Here is a 20787-nt window from a genome sequence, read left to right as displayed (position 1 = left end):
GTTAATAAAGCCATTCCAAATGGAACATGGTGCCCTTGCACCTGGTAGGCACAAGTCTGTCATCTAGTGGTGAGCAGTGATTCCTGTTTTCCTCTTCATATGTAACACACTGAAAGGGGAATATGTGTGTCTGTGTACATACTACTTGTTTTAAGTTCTCTTCTAAAGGGGTTCAGTGTTCATGGTTTTCAAAATTTTTATATGAAATTTATATAAGTATATTTGTAAATAATAAAACAATAAAATATATTTGTAAGAAATAATAAATAAATAAAACAGTCCATGATTGAGTTTGAGAACATTAACAGTATGTAAGAAGACCCAAGTTGTCCCTTCTTGATCCAGCTCTTCCTTCCCGTCCCTCTCCCCATCCCCCAAAGAAGTAATCACCCATTATCTTGAAGTTAATCATTGCCTTACTTTTCTTTACCACATATGTATAAATCACTAAACAACAACCTGTAGTTTGCCTCTTTTTGAACTTCTTTTAGGTAAAAAGCCACACCATAAATATTCTTTTGGCCAAGGTTGTGTGAGAGTCTTGCATGTTGATTTGTGCCACTGTGCTACGCTATTTTTCGTTGCTGAGTAGACTTCTGTTGTAGGATGATGGTCCAGTTGGTCTGCCCACTCTCCTGTTAATGGACATTTGGGTCGTTTCCAGTTTTTGCTGGGACGGACAATGTTGAGTCAACACTCTTGTAGCTTGCAAAAGTTTTTTTAAAGTTCATACTCCGGAGTGGGATTGCTGGCTTGAGGGTGTATACATGGTGACTTCATTAGCTAATGCGAAACAGCCTCCCAGAGTGCTTGTGCCAGCACGCACCCCCGCCAGCAGCGTGCGAGGCTTCCTGTTGCTCCATGGCCACCTCGTTTCTTGGTACCGTCAGGCTTATTCATTTTTGTTAGTCTGGGGTGGGGATGGAGGTGAAGGAATCGAAACAGTAGTTTTCTCATTAGTCTTGTTCTTTTCAGCATGTGACAAGAACATTTCATGACTTGGATGGAAAAGTAGTTAAACGGGACTCTGGAATATGGATCAATGGGTTTGATTACACTGGAATGTCTCACATAACACCTCACATTCCGGAGATCAATGACACCATCCGAGCTCACTGTGAGGAGAATGCACCCCTCTGTGGCTTCCCATGGTACCTTCCCGTGCACTTTCTGATCAGGTTGGTTCACTACTTTTCTGCTTCCGTCGGGGATCAGTCTGTTCTCAGGTCTGTCACTGTGGCAGCACCTCGTCATTTAAACTGGTTAACACAAGTCAAGTGCATTCATACTTCTTTTCCTATCACTGCAAAAGTTCTATTTCTTTAGTGGGATGAGCCACTTAGAAGTCTATATAGTTTTCCTTTATTCAAATTTAGAAAGTTTTTCTTTTAGAAATCTCAGTAGTTAGAAAGGGTGGCCTTCTTAAATAATCAAATAGATAGCAGTTAAGCATCGAGTTCAAATTGTTTCATTTCTGGGAAATCTTTATTGTTTGATAAAGATTAGATGAGAAGAAGTAGACTGGGTAGTGGAGTCACGATCACCTAGGGTTTTTTACTCTTCGGGAAGGTTTTATTCTGCAATAACCTGGGCTTCAGAGGAATTAGAATAATTTATTATATCTGTCAGAATTTATTTCCATGCCCCCAAATGTGTTTCATATATTCTGAACACAAGCATCCTAAATATTATTGATATATTGAATTCCTTTTCAAATAGGAAAAACTGGTATCTTCCTGCCTCAGAAGTTTCCCCAAGAGAACCTGTTCATTTCAGACTTGTATCCAAAGAACAGACTCACTGGGATTCTGTAAAACTGACCTTTGAAGCCTCAGGTGAGTCATAAGACTGTTTTTTTCTTCTTCAGTTCTTAAAATTTTTAATAAGCATGTATCTTTTACACTTTTTTAAAAAGATTTTATTTATCTTTAGAGGGGAAGGGAAGGAGAGAGGGAGAGAAATATCAATGTATGGTTGCCTCTCATGTGTCCCCCACTGGGAACTGGCCTGCAACCCAGGCATGTGCCCTGACTGGGAATTGAACCGTGATCTCATAGTTCGCAGGCTTGCACTCAATTCACTGAGCTACATCAGCCAGAGCTTGTTTTATACTTTTTTTTTGAAGATTTTATTTATTTATTTTTAGAGAGAGGGGAAGGGAGGGAGAAATATCAATGTGTGGTTGCCTCTCACGTGGCCCCCACTGGGGACCTGGCCCACAACCCAGGCATGTGCTTTGACTGGGAATCAAACCTGGGACACTTCGGTTAGCAGCCTGCACTTAATCCACTGAACTACACCAGCCAGGGCCAATAAGCATGTATGTTTTTTCCTCAAATTTATAATAGTGACCAGCAGCTGAGTGTTTCTAAAAGCAAGTGAAACTGATTATGATTTACTAAAGGAAATTTAACAGACTTTATATTTAGAGTAGTTTTAGGTTTACAGAAAAGTCGAGCGGGAAGTAGAGTTCCCATCTCCCACCCTCACAGCTTTCCCTAATATTAATGTCTTGTATCAGTGTGGTACACTTCTTACAAGTGATGAGCCAGTATTGACACATTATTATTAACTAACATCCTCAATTTACATTAAGGTTCTGTTTACTCTTTGTGTTGTACAGTTCTGTGGGGTTTGACAAAGGTATCCACCATTACAGTATCACACAACAGATTCACTGCCCTAAACACCCCCCCCGCCCCCGTCCTCCACTTACTCATCCCTCTGTCCTCCCCACCCCCCTGACAACCCCTGATCATTTTAATGCCTTTATTGTTTTGCCTTTTTCAGAATATCACACGGCTTGAATCATTGAGTGTAGCCTCTTCAGATTGGCTTCTTTCATTTAGCAATGTGCATTTAAGGTACCTTCATGTCTTTTAGAGACTTGATAGCTCTTTTTTTAAATTGCTGAATAACATTATGAATGTACCACAGTTTATCCATTCGTCTACTGAAGAATGTGGTTGCTTCCAGATTTTGACAGTTATGAATTAAGCTACTATAAATATATTTGTGTGCAGGTTTTTGTGTAGATGTAGGTTTTTCAACTTATTTGGATAAACACCCAGGAGCACAATTGCTGGATGGTATGGTGAGACTCTATTTACCTTTGTAAGAAACTGCCAAACTGTCCTCCGGAGCGGCTGCACCATTTTCTTTTCCTACCTGCAGTGAGTGGGAGTTCCTGTTGCTGTACCTCCTCAACAGCTTTTGGTGCTTTTAGTGTTTTAGAGTTTAGCCATTCTGGGAGATGGGGAGTGCCATCTCACTTTTTAAATCTGCAATTCTGTAATGGCACATGATAGTTAGCAACTTTCCATATGCTTTCTGTATGTCTTCTTTGGTGAGGTGTCCTGATCTTTTGTCTATTTATTAGTTGGGTTGTTTGTTTTCTTATTCTTGAAATTTAATAATTCTTTGTATATATGGATATAAGTCCTTTATCATATAGCGAAGTGATTTGCAAGTAGCTTCTCCCAGTCTGGCTTGTCCATCCTTTCATTTTAATAGTGTTTTTCACAGAATGCAACTTTTAAATTTAATGAAGTCCAGCTTAAATGATTTTTTCCCATGGGTCATGCTTCTGGTGTTGTATCTAAAAATCACTGCCAAATGTAATGTCTCAAAATTTTCTCCAGTGTTCTACAAGTTTTTTACTTTTGTGTTTTACATTTAGGCCTACATTTTGAGTTACTTTTTGTGAAAAGTGTAAGGTCTATGTCTAGATTCATTTCTTTTGCATGTGGATTTCCAGTTGTTGTAGTACTACTTGTTGGAGACGATCCTGTTGCTATTGAATTACCTGTCTTTTTGTGATGCCTCAGCTGATTAGGGTTGTGTGGGTTGTATCTGGGCTCTGTATTCTGTTCTCGCCCCCATTTCTCTCTCTCCTTGCCCTTACTGCATTGCTTTGATTACTGTAGCTGTGGAAGGTGGGTAGACTCTGTCCCCAATAACTTGATTTTTCTTCAGTATATTGTTTGTTTCTTGTCTCTCCACACACCAGTGTGTTGATATCCACAAAATAACTTTCTGGAATTTTGACTGGAATTGCACTGACTCTATATATTAAGTTGGGAAAAATGACATCTTTACAATTTGAGTCTTCCTCTCCGTGACATGGGATGTCTATTTATATATTTTTTGGTTCCTTTTATCAGAGTTTTGTAGTTTTCCTCAAGTAGATATACACCTAACTATTCCATCTTGGGGGGGTGCTAATGCAGATAGTGTTGTTCGCTGAGTGTGCGTAAAAAAGAAGCTGACTTTTGTGTATTAACCTTATACCTGAGAACCCTGCTGTCATATTTATTAGTTCCAGTTTTTTATTTTAAAGATTTTATTTATTTATTTATTTAGTTTTAGAAAGAGGGGAAGTGTGGGAGAAACAGAGGTAGAGAAATAGCAATGCGTGGTTGCCTCTCAGGTGTCCGCTACTAGGCACCTGGCCCACAAACCAGGCATGTGCCCTGACTGGGAATCGAATCGGCAACCTTTTAGTTCACAGGCTGGCATTCAGTCCACTAAGCCACACCAGCCAGGGCTAGTTCTAGTTTTTTGTTGATTCTTTTGAATTTCCTACATACATGATCAAGTTATCTGCAAACAAAGTTTTATATTTTCCTTCCCAGTCTTTATACACTTTATTGCATTTTCTTGTCTTACTGTATTAACCAGGATTTCCAGTGTGATTTTGGAAAGACATGGTAAGAAGGGCCATTTGTGCCTTGTTCCTGATTCATTAAGAAAGTTTCTAGTTTCTTGCTGAATATGAAGTTAGTTGTAGATTTTCTGTAGATGTTATTTATCAGGGTGAGGGAGACCCCATCTATTTTTAGTTTGCTGAGGGTTTTTATGGAAATGCATGTTGGACTTTTTGTCAAATGATTTTCTATCCATTAATATGATCAAGTGATTTTTCTTCAGTCTGTTGATCTGATGGATTACATTAATTTTCCATGTTGAACTACTAATTTTGCGTAATGAATAAATCCCACTTGGTTGTAGCTTATAATTTTTTATGTATTGTTGGATTTAATTTGCTTATATGTTGAGAATTTTTGCATCTATATTCATGAGTGATACTTGCCTATAAGTTTTCTTGTAACGTCTTCATGTGGTTTAGTATTAGGGTAATGCTAGCCTCGTTCAATTAGATAAAAAGTATTCTTTCTGCTCCTATCTTCTGAGGATATTGCAGAGACTTGGTATAATTTCTTCTTTAAATGTTTGGTAGAATTCACCAGTGAACCCACCCAGGGCTGGTTTTTTTTTTTCTCATTTTGGAAGGTCATTAATTATTGATTCAGTTTTTTAAAGGATTTTATTTATTTATTTTTAGAGAGAAGGGAAGATTCTATGAGTGTCAATAGATCCAGTTTTGTGACAGTGTCGTTTACTTCAACTATCTCCTTGCTGATTTTTGGCCTGCTAGATTTGTCAGTTATTGGTAGAGGGTGTGGGGTCAACTGTAACAGTGAATTTGACAATTTCTCCTTTACTTCTATCAGTTTTGGCCTCACCTATTTTAACACTGTTGTTAGGTGCTTATCAATTTACATATTTGATATAATGTATATGATATCTTAGCATGTCAATGAATACTTGTTAAAATTATTTTTAGTGGCTGTCCTAGAGCTTGCAGTAGTTCACTTTCAAATAACACTATACCTCTTCATGGGTAGTGAAGGTTATTCATTTATTTAATTTATTTTTAGTGTGGAAACTTTGTAACACAGTATTCCTGTTCCCATTTCTTCCCACCCTGGGATTCTATGAAGTTGACCTTTAAAGCAACAGTTAAGTAATAGGACAGTTTTCTTCCCCATCTTTCACTTACTAAACTTTTTAATAAGTGCATGTCAGTTTTTCCATCTCAAATTTATTATAGTGAGTGACCAACAATTTGATAAGAGATTATAGTGTTTCTAAAAGAAATTGAGGCTGATTATGGTTTTTAAGGAGCCTAATTGAAAACTTTCAGTGTCAATTGCTGGTTCATTATAGATCCATAGCAGCATTTGCTCTGGCATTAGACAGTACGGCTTTGTTTACCTTTCTTGGTACATTTATGTTTAAAACTAGGAGCTAGCTCTTAGAGCTTTTCAACTGGTATTTTAACTTTTAAGTCTTCTCTCTAATATTATTTTTCAAAAATAGACTTGATAGTGTCAATTCCCTACTTAGAGAACTTTTACTGATTTTCTGTAGCCTACAGAATAAGCCCAAATTCTTTGTCAGAGTATGTTTGGTCTTTGGCAGTTTGGCCTATACCTACATTTTAAACTTTTTTCCTTTGATGCACACTCCATAATTACATTCAGCTGGTCATTTGTCCCCAGTTGTCCACTCTCACTTCTGGTGAAAGTATATTTTCTTGCTACTACCTCCCACCCAAATGCTACCCTTCTCCTCTTGGCAAAATTTAAAAACTAACCTGACCCTCTTTTTTCAGCATCTCAAAAAAACTGAACAACTGCCATCCTTCTACTTTTTTCTTCTCTTTGTACATTGCTCAGTTGTATTACTGATCACCTTGTATCATGGTTATTTAATTCATGTCTGTATTTTCTGTTAGATTTCAAGGGAGGCAGACATAGAAAGGTTTGTGTTTATCTCTCTGTTTTTGATGCCTAATCACTGGTACATAATGGGCACTCAAGAAATGTATTAAATTGTTGAATTTGGCAATTTTATTCTTTTTAAAGCAGCCTGTGTGGTCATTTCTCACTTAGCACAGAGACAACCATCAAGATGTAAGAAATTTTGTCATCAGAATGTGTTAGAGTTTGCTTGTCTGCTGGGTAATTTTTTAAAAATAAGTAAACCAGTGATGTGACATTGTGGCTGACACGAGACAGATTCACATGGACTACCAAGTCCTGTGGGGGGAAAGGGATAGCATGGCCACTCTCTCAAGGGGAGAGTGCTTCAGAGTGGACTGGCCACTCTCTCAAGAGGGGAGTGCTCCGATCCTTGCCTTGACAGGCTTTTATTGCTTTTCTGGGCACATTACATGATGGGCTTATTTACTATGCACAGGTTCACTTTAGGTGGTTACCTTTTACAGAAGACAAAGGAGAGGGCACTGCTAATCACATCACAAAAGAGGGATGTTTGCAAATGCAAAGGGAAAAGTGGTTGAACTGGTTATACTCATCCTTGGAAGGTTTAGCACAGGTTTTAGGAAGTTATTTAAAGATATGCAGTAAACATTTCTGCCTCAATTCAGGGTTAGAGAGTTTTAGCAAAAGCAAGTCTCAAAGCGGCCTAGGTACAATGCAGGCCTGATTCCCCACAGGAGAACCTATCCATGAGCGTGGGTCCTGTGCATCTCCAAGTGGGAGCTGGGCCCATGCCATGCAGAATGGCCTCCTATAAACCAGAATGGTGTCTCTCCCTTTATAATGACTTTGTTTGTGAAGTGTGGTTTAGTTCTGTGTGTCGGTTTGACGGGGCCATGATACTGAAATATTTGGTCAACTTCCCTACATCTCTGTTTGAAGGTAGTTTTTGGATGGGATTAACATTTAAATAAGCAGATGTGAGTCAAACAGATTGTTCTCCATGATGTGGTAGGCTTCATCCAGTCAGTTGAAGGCTTTAAGACTAACCTCCTCACACAGCCTTGTCATTCAAGCTGCAACTCTTCCCTGGGTCTCCTGCCTGCCAGCTACCTTGAAGATTTTGGATTTGCAACATTCACAATTGAATGAGCCAATTCCTTAAAATAAATCTCTATTTTCTGTGTATACATCCTACTGATTGTGTTTCTCTGGTGTCCCTAACGCAGGAAGCTCAATTTTAAAAGGTTCTGCTACTGTTCACTCTGTACTTTCCCTACTGAGTTAAAAAAAAAAAAAGATATGTTCAAGGCCTCATTTATATATAGTGAAATGTACAGATCTGATATAGTACCATTAGTTTTGATAAAAGAGTACACGTACCCATCAGGACTTGAAATATTCCCATCACTCCAGAAATTTCTTTTACATACATTTCCATTCAATCTCCCTGACCCTCAGCAGCAACCACTCTTCTCATTTCCACATCACAGATTCGTCTTGCCCATTCTTGAACTTCATAGAAATGGAATGATCCAGTGTACACCATCCTGGGTCTGGCCTGGGTCATTCAGCATAATGATTCTGAGATGGAGTTATGTTGTTTCTGAGTAGTTTGTTCCTATTTATTGCTGAGTAGTAGTCAGTGTATGACTACACCATAGTTTATCATTCTCCTGTTGATGGGCTCCTGGGCTCTTTCTGTTTGGAGGCTGATGTGAATGGAGCTGTTATGAACATGCTTGTACATGGCTTTTTGGGAATATATGTTTTCTACTTCTCTTGGATAAATATCTAGGACTGGAAATGTTGGGTTCAGAGGGTAGACTTACATTTAAGTTTCAAATTGTTCTATTTTTTTTCCTCCCACCAGTAGGTAGTACAAGGGGACCCCAAAAACCCTGGAATTATTTTCAGGAGGTCAGGCCCCTTGTAGTGCATAGGCCCCTGTTAAGTGAGTGTTCTAGGAACCCATCTGTATCAGTGTACCAGTTGGAATTGTTGTGAGAGGCTGCGTTTGGCTTCAGTGAATTTGTTTTGAAGATTCTTTTAATGTGTTTGCCCATTTCATGATGGGTGACTTATGAGCACACCTGCCCACACTGCACTGAGTGTTCAGTAGGTTTTGACCAAAAGTGGCAAAAGCCCTGTACCCCACCCTCCCTATTTCACCCAGTCTCTCCCCAAGTGACTTTTTTTGTTGTTTTCCTGGATGAAAAACATCCTCAAAGGGAAATGTTTTGCTGATATGGAAGAGGTGAAACAAAAAAAGGCAGAAGCACTAAAAGGCATCAACATTGAGGAGTTCAAAAACTGTTTTTAGCAGTGGAAAAAAGTCTTGATAGGAGTATTGCATTAAATGGAGAGCACTTTGAAAGTGACTAAAATTTACACATGTAAGAGTACATACACAATTTTTAATAAATAAACTGAGTTTTTTGGGTTCCCCCATGTATGAAAGTTCTAGTTCTCACAAATATTTGCTATTTGTATTTTTCATTTTATCATTTCTAGTGGATATTTAGCAGTACCTCTTGTATTTCTGTAATAATGATATGAAATGCTTTTCCAAGCGCTTATTGGCTATTCATATATCTTGCTTCATTCATGTTTTTTCCTTTTAAAAAATGGACTTGTAGGAGTTTATATGTACCAGGTGAAAATCCTTTATATCAGGTATATGTGTCATCAAGTTTTTCTTACCCTTTTAATTATTTCTTCTGATTTACAGAAGTTTTTATTTTTAATTTTGAGAGTACATTTATTAAAGCCCAGGACAGTGAAACAAGAAAGGGTCTAGGATAGAAGCAGTAACAGGAGAGAGCCTAGGGGGCGCTGCTGTCAGCTCACTGGGAAATCTGAGGAAAGGTTCAGAGGGGAGCCTGGGATGAGCTGCTGTTTGCCCATTGCTCCCCTGGCTGCAAGTCTCATGGGGACCCTTAGAGTTGAGGAGAAAAAAATTCACTTGAAAAGGAGATGGGAGTGAGTCTGCCTCAAGGAGGGTGCACCTGATTTGCAGATGTTTTAAGTTTTTTTGAAGTCCAGTTTATTAGGTTTTTCTTTCAAGATTAATGCTTTATATGTCCTTGCTGAAAAATCTTGCCTACATAGAGGTCACAAAGATAGATTCTATTATGCTTTATGTTAGAAACTTTATAGCTTCAGTTTTTGTTTTGGCCTATGATCCATCTTGAATTAATTTTTGTGTATGAGGGTAGGGGTCAGGGTTCTTTTGGGTAAGTTAACCAGCCAATGGAGTGAAGTACTCATGGGAATTAAATTAGCTGACACTTCTGAAGGTGAATACTTTTGTTCTCCAGGGTGCCAAAATGTAATTGGAAATAAATTTAATTTGCACTTACTGATTTTCTTGTTCATGCAGTAAATATTTCTAATTTTATTTAATCATCAGTCTGTAAAAAGGAAGCACACACACACAAATCCAAACCTTTCTCTATCCTCTATGCACTGTTTTGAAAATTCCAGTAAAATGCAGGTTCCTGGCAGGCAAGGTGCACATCTACTACCCTGTGTTTTGTGATTGCAAATATCAAGAAATCAGAAAAATATAATTGACTGTATAGGTGTATGTCTATTTGTGCATCAATTACCACACTTTAAATTATAGGAGTTTTATAGATTAATGATTGGGTCAGTAAAAATCCTTTGTGGTTTTTGTTTTTCAGTGTTTTTCTTGCTATTTCTGCATGTATGTTTGTTTTTTCATATGAACTTTAGTATTAAGTCTAATACTAAACCTACTGCTAATTGGTATTTGGGGGATACAGTAAATTTATAAATTAAGGAGAACTGACATTACATTGTTGAGTCTCCCAATACATGAACTTGGACTGTCCATTTATTTGTTCAGACCTACTCTTGTGTCTTTCAGGAGTGTTTTAGAATTTTTCTCATCTAGGTTTTGTTGCTATTATAATTGGGGTTTCCTTCACCAGTTATATTAATATAACTGCTTATATTAATAATTTGTATGTTATATTAATATAGCACACAATTGTATTATTAATATAGTTGTATATATTAATATACAACTGTTTTATTATAACAGTTTTAACTTAATAATTTGTATGTATGAAGGCAAATGACTTGTGTATGTCAGTTTTATATTTTGCTTACTCACTGAATCTTTTGTTCTTGTTTAATTTATTTGAGAGAGAGAGAGAAATATCAACTTCTTGTTCCACATATTTACGCATTCATTGGTTGATTCTTCTGTGTGCCTTGACCAGGGATCGGACCTGCAACTTCGGCGTGTTGGGACTACACCTCTAACCAACTGAGTTACCTGGCCAGGGCTGGCTGAATCTTTTATTTATTTGTTTATTTATTTAGCTTTTATTTACTTTTAGAAAGAGGAGAAGGGAGGGAAAAAGAGAGAGAAACATCAACATGAGTACATTGATCAGTTGCCTCTCACATGCCCCCAACTAGAGACCTGGCCCGCAGCCCAGGCATGAGCCCTGACTGGGAATCGATCTAGCGACCTTTTGGTTCACAGATTGGCACTCAGTCCACTGAACCACACCAGAAAAGATTCAGGGCTGAATCTTTTATTTTTTAAGTTAATCTTTCCTTAGAAAGACATATAAGATGTCCTCACCTCTTACCCCCCCCACCACAGGTGTCAGTTGGAGGAAGGGACAAACGGAGCAGAGCCATTGAGAGTTGTTTTGCATGGCAACAGTTTTGCAGATAGCCTCTAGAATGGTCATTTAACATATCTATAACCTTTAACTGGTTGCCTAGATATGTTAAATAGCTGCAGCCATGCTTTGAGCCAGGGAGAAGGGAGTGACCTCCATCCAGGATGTAATTAGGAAGCAATACCCCCTAGTTACAGCCAATGCATGAGAGCTTGGTGTTGGTTGGCTCCACGCCATGGGGCCACACCTGCTCAGACTCACTATGGCAGCCCCGTAAAGTTGGGAGGATATTGGAGTCCTGGCAGGTGTAACTGATTGTAGGAGTTGGAAATGGGGCTGCAAAGGAGGACAGGCACGGGGATTTAAACCGAGATGTGGCAGCCATGTGAAGGAGAGAGCCATGCGGTTTTGGGCAGAGTTGAGAACCCCCTCTGGTCCAAGTGAAGGAGAGTACCACGCAGCTTTGGGAGTGCTCCCTTTACCCGTGTGGCCTGGGAAGCAGGAGAGACTTTGCCTGGAAGAAGGGTGAGAGAACTCTTTGCCAGTGGACCATGAGAAGGTGTCACATGACTTTGGACTAATTAGAGATCCTGCCTGGATGGGACACAGCTGACGGCGTCAGCAACCTGAAACACAGATGTGTGCCTCTTTTCCTGAGATACGGTACCTCGAATTAGGGCAGGGGGAGAAGGAAGTGCTGTGGGCATCAGTGGTTATCCTAAAGGACTTTGACATTTTAATGAAGACATTGGGTCACTACTTTAAATCTATATAGCTTTAAATAAACCTTTCCTTTCCTTTTCACAAATCTCTGGCATTGAGAGATGTCTTTCCTCTGGTGGCGGCAGACAGACAAGCCCAATAGGTATTAGTATACCGTCCTTGGGAGGGGCCCCTGTTTTCTGTAGTCCCTGGGTGGGTCAAATACTGCCCCCCCCTTGGACCTCTGTTCTGTAACACTTTGGCAGATGTCTCTGTTGTGGGTTGTTAATCACTGTTTAAAAAATAAACCATTCTGAGCCTAACAACTATACAAAAGCAGAACTCAGGTATAACTTTTGACTACCGCACATCATCTGCAAGTGTAGTTTTATTTCTTCTTTGCTAGTTCTTATGCCTTTGTTTGTGTAAATGGCTAATACTTCTAGCATAGTGCACGACAGGTGTCAATATGCCAGCACTCTTGCCTTGTTCTTGATATCAGTAAAAAGGTCTCCAGTGTTTTCCCATTATATGAGATAACCTTAGGACTAAGGTAGATTATTTTTTATCATGTTAACCAAACATTCATCAGCTGTTGTTTCGATTTTTTTGAAAAAAAATTATTTAAAGAAGTTGGACCCAAGAAGGAACACACCAAGGCACATCATAATTATATTAGCCAAGATTAAAATGGAGAGAATTCTAGAAGCAGCAAGAGATAAGGGGACAGTCACATACAAAGGACTTCCCATCAGACTGTCAACTGATTTCTCAAAAGAGACCTTACAGGCAAGAAGGGGCTGGAAAGAAGTATTCCAAGTCATGAAATCCAAAGACCTACACCCAAGATTGCTCTATCCAGGAAAGCTTTCATTTAGAATGGAAGGACAGATAAAGCGCTTCTCAGATAAGATCAAATTCAAGGAGTTCATCATCACCAAGCCCTTATTATATGAAATGTTAAAGGGATTTACCTAAGAAAAAGGTAAAAAAGATGAACAGTGAAAGGACAGCAAACTCACAGTTATTAACAACCACATCTAAAACAAAAGCAAACTAAGAGGACAGCTAGATCAGGAGCAGAACCATAGAAATGAAGATCACATGGAGGGTTAGCAACAGGGGAGTGGGAAAAGGAGAAGGGGGGAGAAGGTACAAAAAATAAGTAGCATAGATAGTAGATAGAAAATAGATAGGGGGAGGGCAAGAATAGTAGGGGAGACATAGAATCTAAAGAACTTGAAACTCGTGGTCATAAACTAAAGGGGGGAATGGTGGGGGAGGGGTGTGCAGGGTGGAGGGGAATGAAGGGGGGAAATAGAACTGTAATTGCATAATCAATATAAAATATTTTTTAATTATTTATTTATTTTTAGAGAGGTGGGAAAGGAGGGAGGAAGAGAGGGTGAGAAATATCAATTGGTTGCCTCTCACACACCCCCAACTGAGGACCTGGCCTGCAACCCAGACACATGACCTGACTGGGAATCGAACCAGTGACCTTTCAGTTTGCAGGCTGGCACTCAATCTGCTGAGCCACACCAGCCAGGGCAATTTCTAGAATATTTCTATAAGGAATGGTTTTTAATTTTGTGAGACTTTTTTTTAGTAATCTATAAAAATAATCAGGTTTTTTTCTTCCTTGGATATTTTAGTATGGTATAATCAGCCAGGCCATAGCCTAATTATTTCCTTACTGTGATGTTGGATTTCTGCTAATATTTTATTTAGAAATTTTGCATCAGTACTCATGAATGGTACTGGTCCGTGTGTATGTGGTGCTCTATCAGATTTAGGTATCAGTGTTATGCACTGTAAATGTAAAAACAACATAAATGTTATACATCATGAAAACAATTGGTAACTTTTCCTTAATTTTTCAATGCTTTGGAACAGTTTATGGAGCATTGGAACTATTTGGTTGAAAAGTTGGCTTGAAATTCTGAGACTACGGGGGCCTGTGCTTTTTTTTTGTGGGGCAGGTTAGTAACTTTTTCTAGGGTAATTTGTCTGCCTAGACTTTTTGGTGTTTTGGGGTCACCTGTATTTTTCTAGAAAAATATTTCATCTGGGTTTTTAGTTGTTTATGGAGGTCTGCAAAGTAGTCACAGGTGATTTACAAACTTCTGTTTAAATTATTTTTATTTCTATTTATGTACTTGATTTGTTGTTCCCCCCCCCTGCTGCCTCTTTCTTGTTACCTAGTGGTTGTCTTCTTAACTTTCTTTTTTAAAAAATGTTTAGTTATATTACAGTTATCCCAATTTTTCCCACTTTGCCCTCCTCCACCCAGACTACCCCCATCTTGTTCATTAAAAATAAATCACAGTTTTGACTAAGGTAGGTGTTTTATCCTGTTTTCCATTTCATTGGTTTGGATTTATCTGTAGCATTTCCTAACTTGTTCTCTTTTAATTCACTTTGTTCTTTTTTACTTGTCATTTTATTCTTTTATTTTACTGAAAACAACAGCTTATTGCTCTGGATTTTCTTTTATCACTGTTTTTCATGTATCCAATAGTTTCTGGTATGTGTAGTATTTCCCTTACTTAAAAAAATTTCCATAATTTTTGTTTGTTTCCTTTTACTAGTGAGTCTTAAATAGACCTTTTAATTTCCATGTAGAAAGCTGTTTTGTTGATAATTTCAAGCTTTATTGAATTGTGATCAGAATGTTATATATAATCTCAGTTTTACAGAACTTTGAAATTGTTTGACTTAAGATTTTTATGAATGTTTTATGCCCACTTGAGCTATATTCTATATTATCATGTAAAGTTTGATACATACATTTTATGGTCTACTTCACTGATCATTTTAAGTCTTATGTCACTGTTTTTTGTTCATTTGATGTCTTACAGTGATGGAATATTAGTTTCTTTTGTTTCTATGTGTACATCTTGCATCTCCTGTCATTTTGCATCATAATATTTTATTGGGGTACAGAAGTAACAATTTTTATGTGAATTACAGCTTTTAGGTGTCTTTTAGTGTTTTTTGTCTTGAATTGTTTTCTTCTGACATCAAAGAGGTCTTTTAGAATATATATATTTTATTATGCTATCACAGTTGTCCCATTTTCTCCTCACTCCCCTCTACCCTTCTACCTCCTCCCACCCACATTCCCTTTAGTTCATGTCCATGTGTCATACTTATAAGTTCTTTAGCTTCTACATTTCCTATACTATTATTACTCTCCCCTTATTTTCTACCTACTATGCTATTCTCTTCCCCCTCCCACTCCCCTGTTACTAACCCTCCATGTGATCTCCATTTCTGTAGTTCTGTTCCTGTTTTAGTTGTTTGCTTAGTTTGTTTTTGTTTTAGGTGTGGTTGTTAATTAATTGTGAGTTTGCTGTCATTTTACTGTACATGTTTTTGATCTTATTTTTCTTAAATAAGTCCCTTTAACACTTCATATAATAAGGGCTTGGTGATGATGAACTCCTTTAACATGACCTTATCCGATAAGCACTTTATCTGCCCTTCCATTCTAAATGAAAGCTTTGCTGGATAGAGCAATCCTGGATGTAGGTCCTTGCCTGTCATGACTTGTGAAATAAAGGAAAATGTACAGGGAACTAATAGTGATGGGAAGGAAACTGGGACTCAAATCAGTGGAGTGAACCAGAAGGAAGAAAGAAACATCCAATCAGAAAAGGATGAAGAAACAGGAATTCAAAAAAATGAGGAGAGACATAGGAACCTCCAGGACATCTTTAAATGTTCCAACATCTGAATTATAGGGGTACCAGAAGGGGAAGAGGAAGACCAACAAGTGGAAAAGTTATTTGAACAAATAATAAAGGAGAACTTCCCCAATCTGGCAAAGGAAATAGACTTCCAGGAAGTCCAGGAAGTTCAGAGTGCCAAAGAAGTTGGACCCAAGGAGGAACACACCAAGGCACATCATCATTACATTAGCCATGATTAAAATGGAGAGAATTCTAGAAGCAGCAAGAGATAAGGGGACAGTCACCTAGAAACGAGTTCCCATCAGACTGTCAGCTGATTTCTCAAGAGAGACCTTGCAGGCAAGAAGGGGCTGGAAAGAATTATTCCAAGTCATGAAAGGCAAAGAAATCTTTGCCTTTCAATTTTAAAATTGTGTCCACTTGATTGAAATACCTTTGTTCATACCTTTAATTTTATGTTTTCTTAATCTCTTTAACTATGTCCCTTGAATATTAGGTCAGCTTTGTAAGCCAAGTTGAAAACTTTTTTTAGTGGCTGAGTCAGGTCTACTCACATTTTTATGACTAATGCTGTGTTTTATATTTCTTTTTCTGTGGTGTCTCCTTTGTTCTTTAAGACATTTTTGGCATTTAAGGAAGTATATTCTTCTTTAATCACCGTTATTTAATTTTTCACTACCTGTGTATCAGGTTTTAATGGTATTCTTTAATTCTTGGCGTACACAACAGTGTGCTTATTCCACTTTCCTCTTTCATGTTACATGCAACATTTGTACATTAGTCTTCCACCCTCACACCTCAATATTTGTAATGTTTGAATATAGTAAAATTCTCATTAGTTCTTTTTCAATAATTTTTAAACTTTCTTTTTAGAGGGAGAGGGAGGGGGAAAGAGAGAGAAACATCAATGTGTGGTTGCCTCTTGCATGCCCCCTACTGGGGACCTGGCCCACAACCCAGGCATGTGCCCTGACTGGGAATCAAACTGGCAACCTTTTGGTTCACAGGTTGGCACTCAGTCCACTGAGCCACACTAGCCATGGCTCATTATCAGTTCTTTTGCTAGTTTTCATATCATGGTTAGATGAAGCTTATTCTCTAGATTCTGAAGAACGGCTCTCATGAGTGCTGGGTTCTTGTGACTGGGCCAAGACTTACACCCAGGTTTTCTCACTCTAACATCTGTGCCGTTCTTGCCGCACCTCATCACTTACACTTGTTGATCTACACTGAAAGTCCAAACTGGCAGACCTCCATGAGGTTTGCAATGAGTGTCTTTAAAGTGATAAAAGACATGAACTTCATAGTCTGGTCTGGGTGGTGGCTTAACTGCTTTTCTTGTTGATGCTTTTAAGACAGTTGTGACAAATCTTTCTTCTGTTTGTTGCAGGACCAAGCCATATGTCATTCTACGTTCGTACTCACAACGGGTCAACACTTTCTCGGTGGTCTCTTGGCAGTGGCACTCCAGTCCCAAGTAAAGGAGGGGACTACTTCGTATTTTACTCTCATGGACTCCAAGCCCCTGCCTGGCAGTTCTGGATAGAAGTACAGGTGGGAATTTCCCAGCATTACTGGTATCATTGGTCAGGTTCCCAGGTGGTATTTGGCAACTACCAAATACTTAGGATCCGTATTCTGCCTTCATAGAGCTAGAAAACTAACTAATTTTCTCTGCCAGGTCTTGGAAGAACAGCCAGAGGGCGCAGTCACTGTAGCCATTGCTGCCCACTATCTTTCTGGGGAAAACAAGAGATCCTCTCAGCTGGACGCTCTGAAAGAGAAGTTCCCAGATTGGACATTTCCCTCTGCCTGGGTGTGCACCTACAATCTCTATGTGTTTTAACCTTGTGAAAGAATTCAACGTAAATGACCAGTGGGATGATACTTCATGTGACACATTTTCTCCTTAGGCTACGTGGTACCTGTAACGTAAGTCAGTGAATTTTAATGAGCATATGTTCAAAGAGCTTTGTGGACTAACACTGTTCAGAGTTAAGTGCTATGATTATGCTGTGAGGTGATGATAAATGATCTTTTTGACACTTGAAAATGCCAGTTTTCTGGCACTTAAGCACATGTAGGTACTGCTACTACACTATGGTGTCATTTCGTACAACCTTAAGGACAAAAGCCAACAAACCACCTGAGCAGTGAGTTGTTCCCTTAGGATCATAAAAGACTTTGAAAGTACTATAGTTCCATTGTTAATGAGACAAGTGACATTTCCAGTTAAAGCTCAAGACCATTTGTTGTGTGGATGGATGGTGGGTAAGTTACCAATCACTGGAGTAATGATTCCCCTTAAGACCTAACTATAGGTCGTTAGAAAGCTATTTCAAAAAAGAATGGAAAGAACCATTGGGCTTTTGAGATCCCAGCCTGTGCCGGGCTGAGCTTCTTCAGGAAGCTTCTAGAGTGTGCTTTGCATCTCTGTAGTGAAGCCCAGGACCCCTGATGTGGAAACCTGTGCTGAGTTGCTGCTCCTAGCCCTCCTGACAACTGGTCACCAAGATCCATTGTGAAGTTGTTTCAGTGCCTGAAGCTTCCCTGTGAAACGCGTTGCCCCTCTTCACGTGACCAGTTTGAGATGGCTAGCATATGTCCAGCTACATGTACCCTATGGGTTTTCACAGGTTCTTTTGGGTTAGTGTTGTTTGTGCCAGTACATAATTTTAACTTCCTCAGATCACTGAGTTGCCAGTGGCTAAGCATTTTATAAATATTCTTTGTCTTGTAGGAGAGAGTTTTCTGCTATCCAGTGTTAATCCTTAAAAGCATAATTTTATTGATGCACTGAGTTCTTATTTTTGCCCGTTTCCAGTCAGCTGAACAGACTGGTTTCTCAGTAACTTACTGTCCAGCAGAGAGGACTTTCCTGAAAGTTGAGGTTGTGGCTAGTCCTGGAACAAGATCCCCCTGGACTCGTAGTTATTGGGGTTCAGACCCTGCATAATGGCAGCCCTAGGCCTTATAAGTGCTCTTCATTTTTAAGACGGCCGTGCAGCTTGGGAGGCATATGCCAGCAGTGCCTCTGATGGGTCCTGGGCTCCGCAGTGGAAAGGTTTGGGGGGTTGGGTGGTAAATGTTGCTTCATTTTTTTTCTGTTAAGAAATGTAGAAAGTTGCACTGATTCTGAGTTTAGCAAGCACAGACCCCCCAAAAACATTTTAAAGACACCATAGTAAAAAAAAAAATTAAAGAACTGGCACTTGGATCCATTTGAACAGAGAGAGTGAGTGTGCATCATGGGAGGAAATTCTTTTTGAAGCTGCTTGTGTGATACAATGTGGTTTCTTAATCATATTGCCTAATCTGACTGTCCTAAAGCTGCCTGGGCCTACATGGAGGGCCACAGCCAGCGCTGAAGGGTAACATGCTGGCTGTGACGTGCACAGACACTGGAGCTGTTGCTTATTTTTGATTTTGCAGAAACCATGTATTATTAGCTTTAAGTGCCTGGCACCTGCCGCATTAGTCTGTCAGGCAGTAATAAAGTTGGAAGTGTTTATAGTACAGCTTGTATGGAATCACAGTTGTGGAGGAAAAGTTAGAAACAGTACTATCTCAATGAATTTCAATTTCTAGCCAGTCTGCTGGTTCCATATACACGGATGGAAAACATTCAGGGGAAAAATGTTACATTGTTGCTGACGTGTACTATGTAGTTAGGCCTACAGTGGTTCCATCTGTACTGAACGTGCGGACTCTTTTCCTTGTTCTTATTCCCTAAAAAATAGAGTGTAATGACCATTACATGGTATGTACATTTTAATATAATTCAGATGATTTAGAGGAGGATGTATGTAGGCTATGTGCAAATACTATGCTGTTTTATGTAAGGAACTAGGGCATGTGGATTTTGATGTCCACACACATGCTCTGACTCCCTGCCCCATGGAGCCTAAGGGATAAACTGTATCAGCATATTTTTGTCCCTGTGAGTAATCTGGACTTGATTACCAGAAATTACTCATGGGGAAAAAAAGGCAAAACTCCAAGTTTTGTACGAGGACAGTGTATGAAACACAAAAAGTTCCTTGTGATATTTTCAGTAATAATCATGGTTTTCTTCTTGCCTTTGAGTTATATTCTCACATGTAAACAATTCTTTTGTTCTTGGTTTTCTTTAGCATTATAAAACTTACATGTGGTACAAAATCTTAAAAAGATGCTCAATGGTCTCTGGGCATGCTTAAGTGTCCTGGAAGGTTGTTTTGGTGTAGAAATGATTAAGTAATTCCAGTATTCATGGCTGTGTTGGTAAGCGCACCACTATCACATCAGCAGCCTCTGAAATTAAATAATTTTTTGGGGTCATTTGAATAATTAATTTCTAAGAGGGTCTTTTCAAATTCTGAAACATATAATTTCCTACAGAATTTAAATGTAAGTAGCACAGGGAAAAGTGTAAAGAATTGTGATTTCGAAGGAATTTGTCCTTAAAAATTTATGCTGTGTTGGACCAAAAAATGATTGTTGCATGAAGTATTTGTTTCCAATTTAGCAGATGTAAATAAGCATGATAGGATCCCTAAAATGTTACCACTGAGGGAAACCACCTGTTCACTCAGGAAGACTGTCCACTTCTTTTCACTGGTTTGCTGACTTGAGGATTAATTGTTGCCTTACAATGTTACCAAAATAAACTTTTTATGTACTAATTATAAACTTTTTATCTACTAATTAGTATCTTTAACAGAAAAACAGATCTTTATTGTGTTCTCCTGTACCCTCACATTTGAAGTTATTTCAAGTCTACAGAGCCTTTAAAATCCCTTTTTAAAAATTGCTATTAAAAGACCTAGATGGATCGTATGAGTGAAGAACTCAATATTAAAATGTTCATTTACTTCAACTGGAATCCTTTTTGCTGTGGAATAAGGTTGTGCGTCTGAATTTCACAGAAATTTATGACTGATTATTTGGTAAGTGTTGAACTTCAGCACATTTAGCAATTTAAATCATATCCATTGGTGGAGAAAGTCACTGAAGGGCTAATAAAAATGTTCTTTTGTTGGGCGACAGAGATAGGAGGGAGGGAAGAAGGAATTTTCTTGGAGCCAGAGAGCTCATGCTAATCTCCACACAAGGAAAGCGCAGCCGTGCTCCCCCCCCAAAAAGAGTACCCACATCTCTGTGCAAATTACTTAAATTTGA

At 38.7% G+C, this 20787-nt stretch overlaps 1 protein-coding gene across 2 annotated transcripts in view; it reads left to right on the top strand.

Annotated features, from left to right (window-relative positions):
• ERMP1 (endoplasmic reticulum metallopeptidase 1) overlaps positions 1-20298 on the top strand; it is a 65054-nt gene extending 44756 nt beyond the window's left edge. For both annotated transcript variants that reach the window (XM_053656473.1, XM_037143599.2), the window contains exons 12-15: positions 976-1178; positions 1720-1835; positions 17018-17181; positions 17309-20298. In XM_053656473.1, coding sequence (XP_053512448.1) covers positions 976-1178; positions 1720-1835; positions 17018-17181; positions 17309-17473 — 648 coding nt within the window. In that variant the 3' untranslated portion in view covers positions 17474-20298. The remainder of the gene's footprint in view (positions 1-975; positions 1179-1719; positions 1836-17017; positions 17182-17308) is intronic.
• Positions 20299-20787: the final 489 nt, after the last annotated feature.

Source organism: Artibeus jamaicensis, unplaced genomic scaffold (assembly GCF_021234435.1).
Source record: "Artibeus jamaicensis isolate MK-2021 breed Jamaican fruit bat unplaced genomic scaffold, CSHL_Jam_final scaffold_1964, whole genome shotgun sequence".
Lineage (NCBI taxonomy): Eukaryota > Metazoa > Chordata > Mammalia > Chiroptera > Phyllostomidae > Artibeus > Artibeus jamaicensis.
The sequence above is the reverse complement of the archived record's forward strand: the minus strand, read 5'-3'. Positions and strand labels throughout refer to the sequence as shown.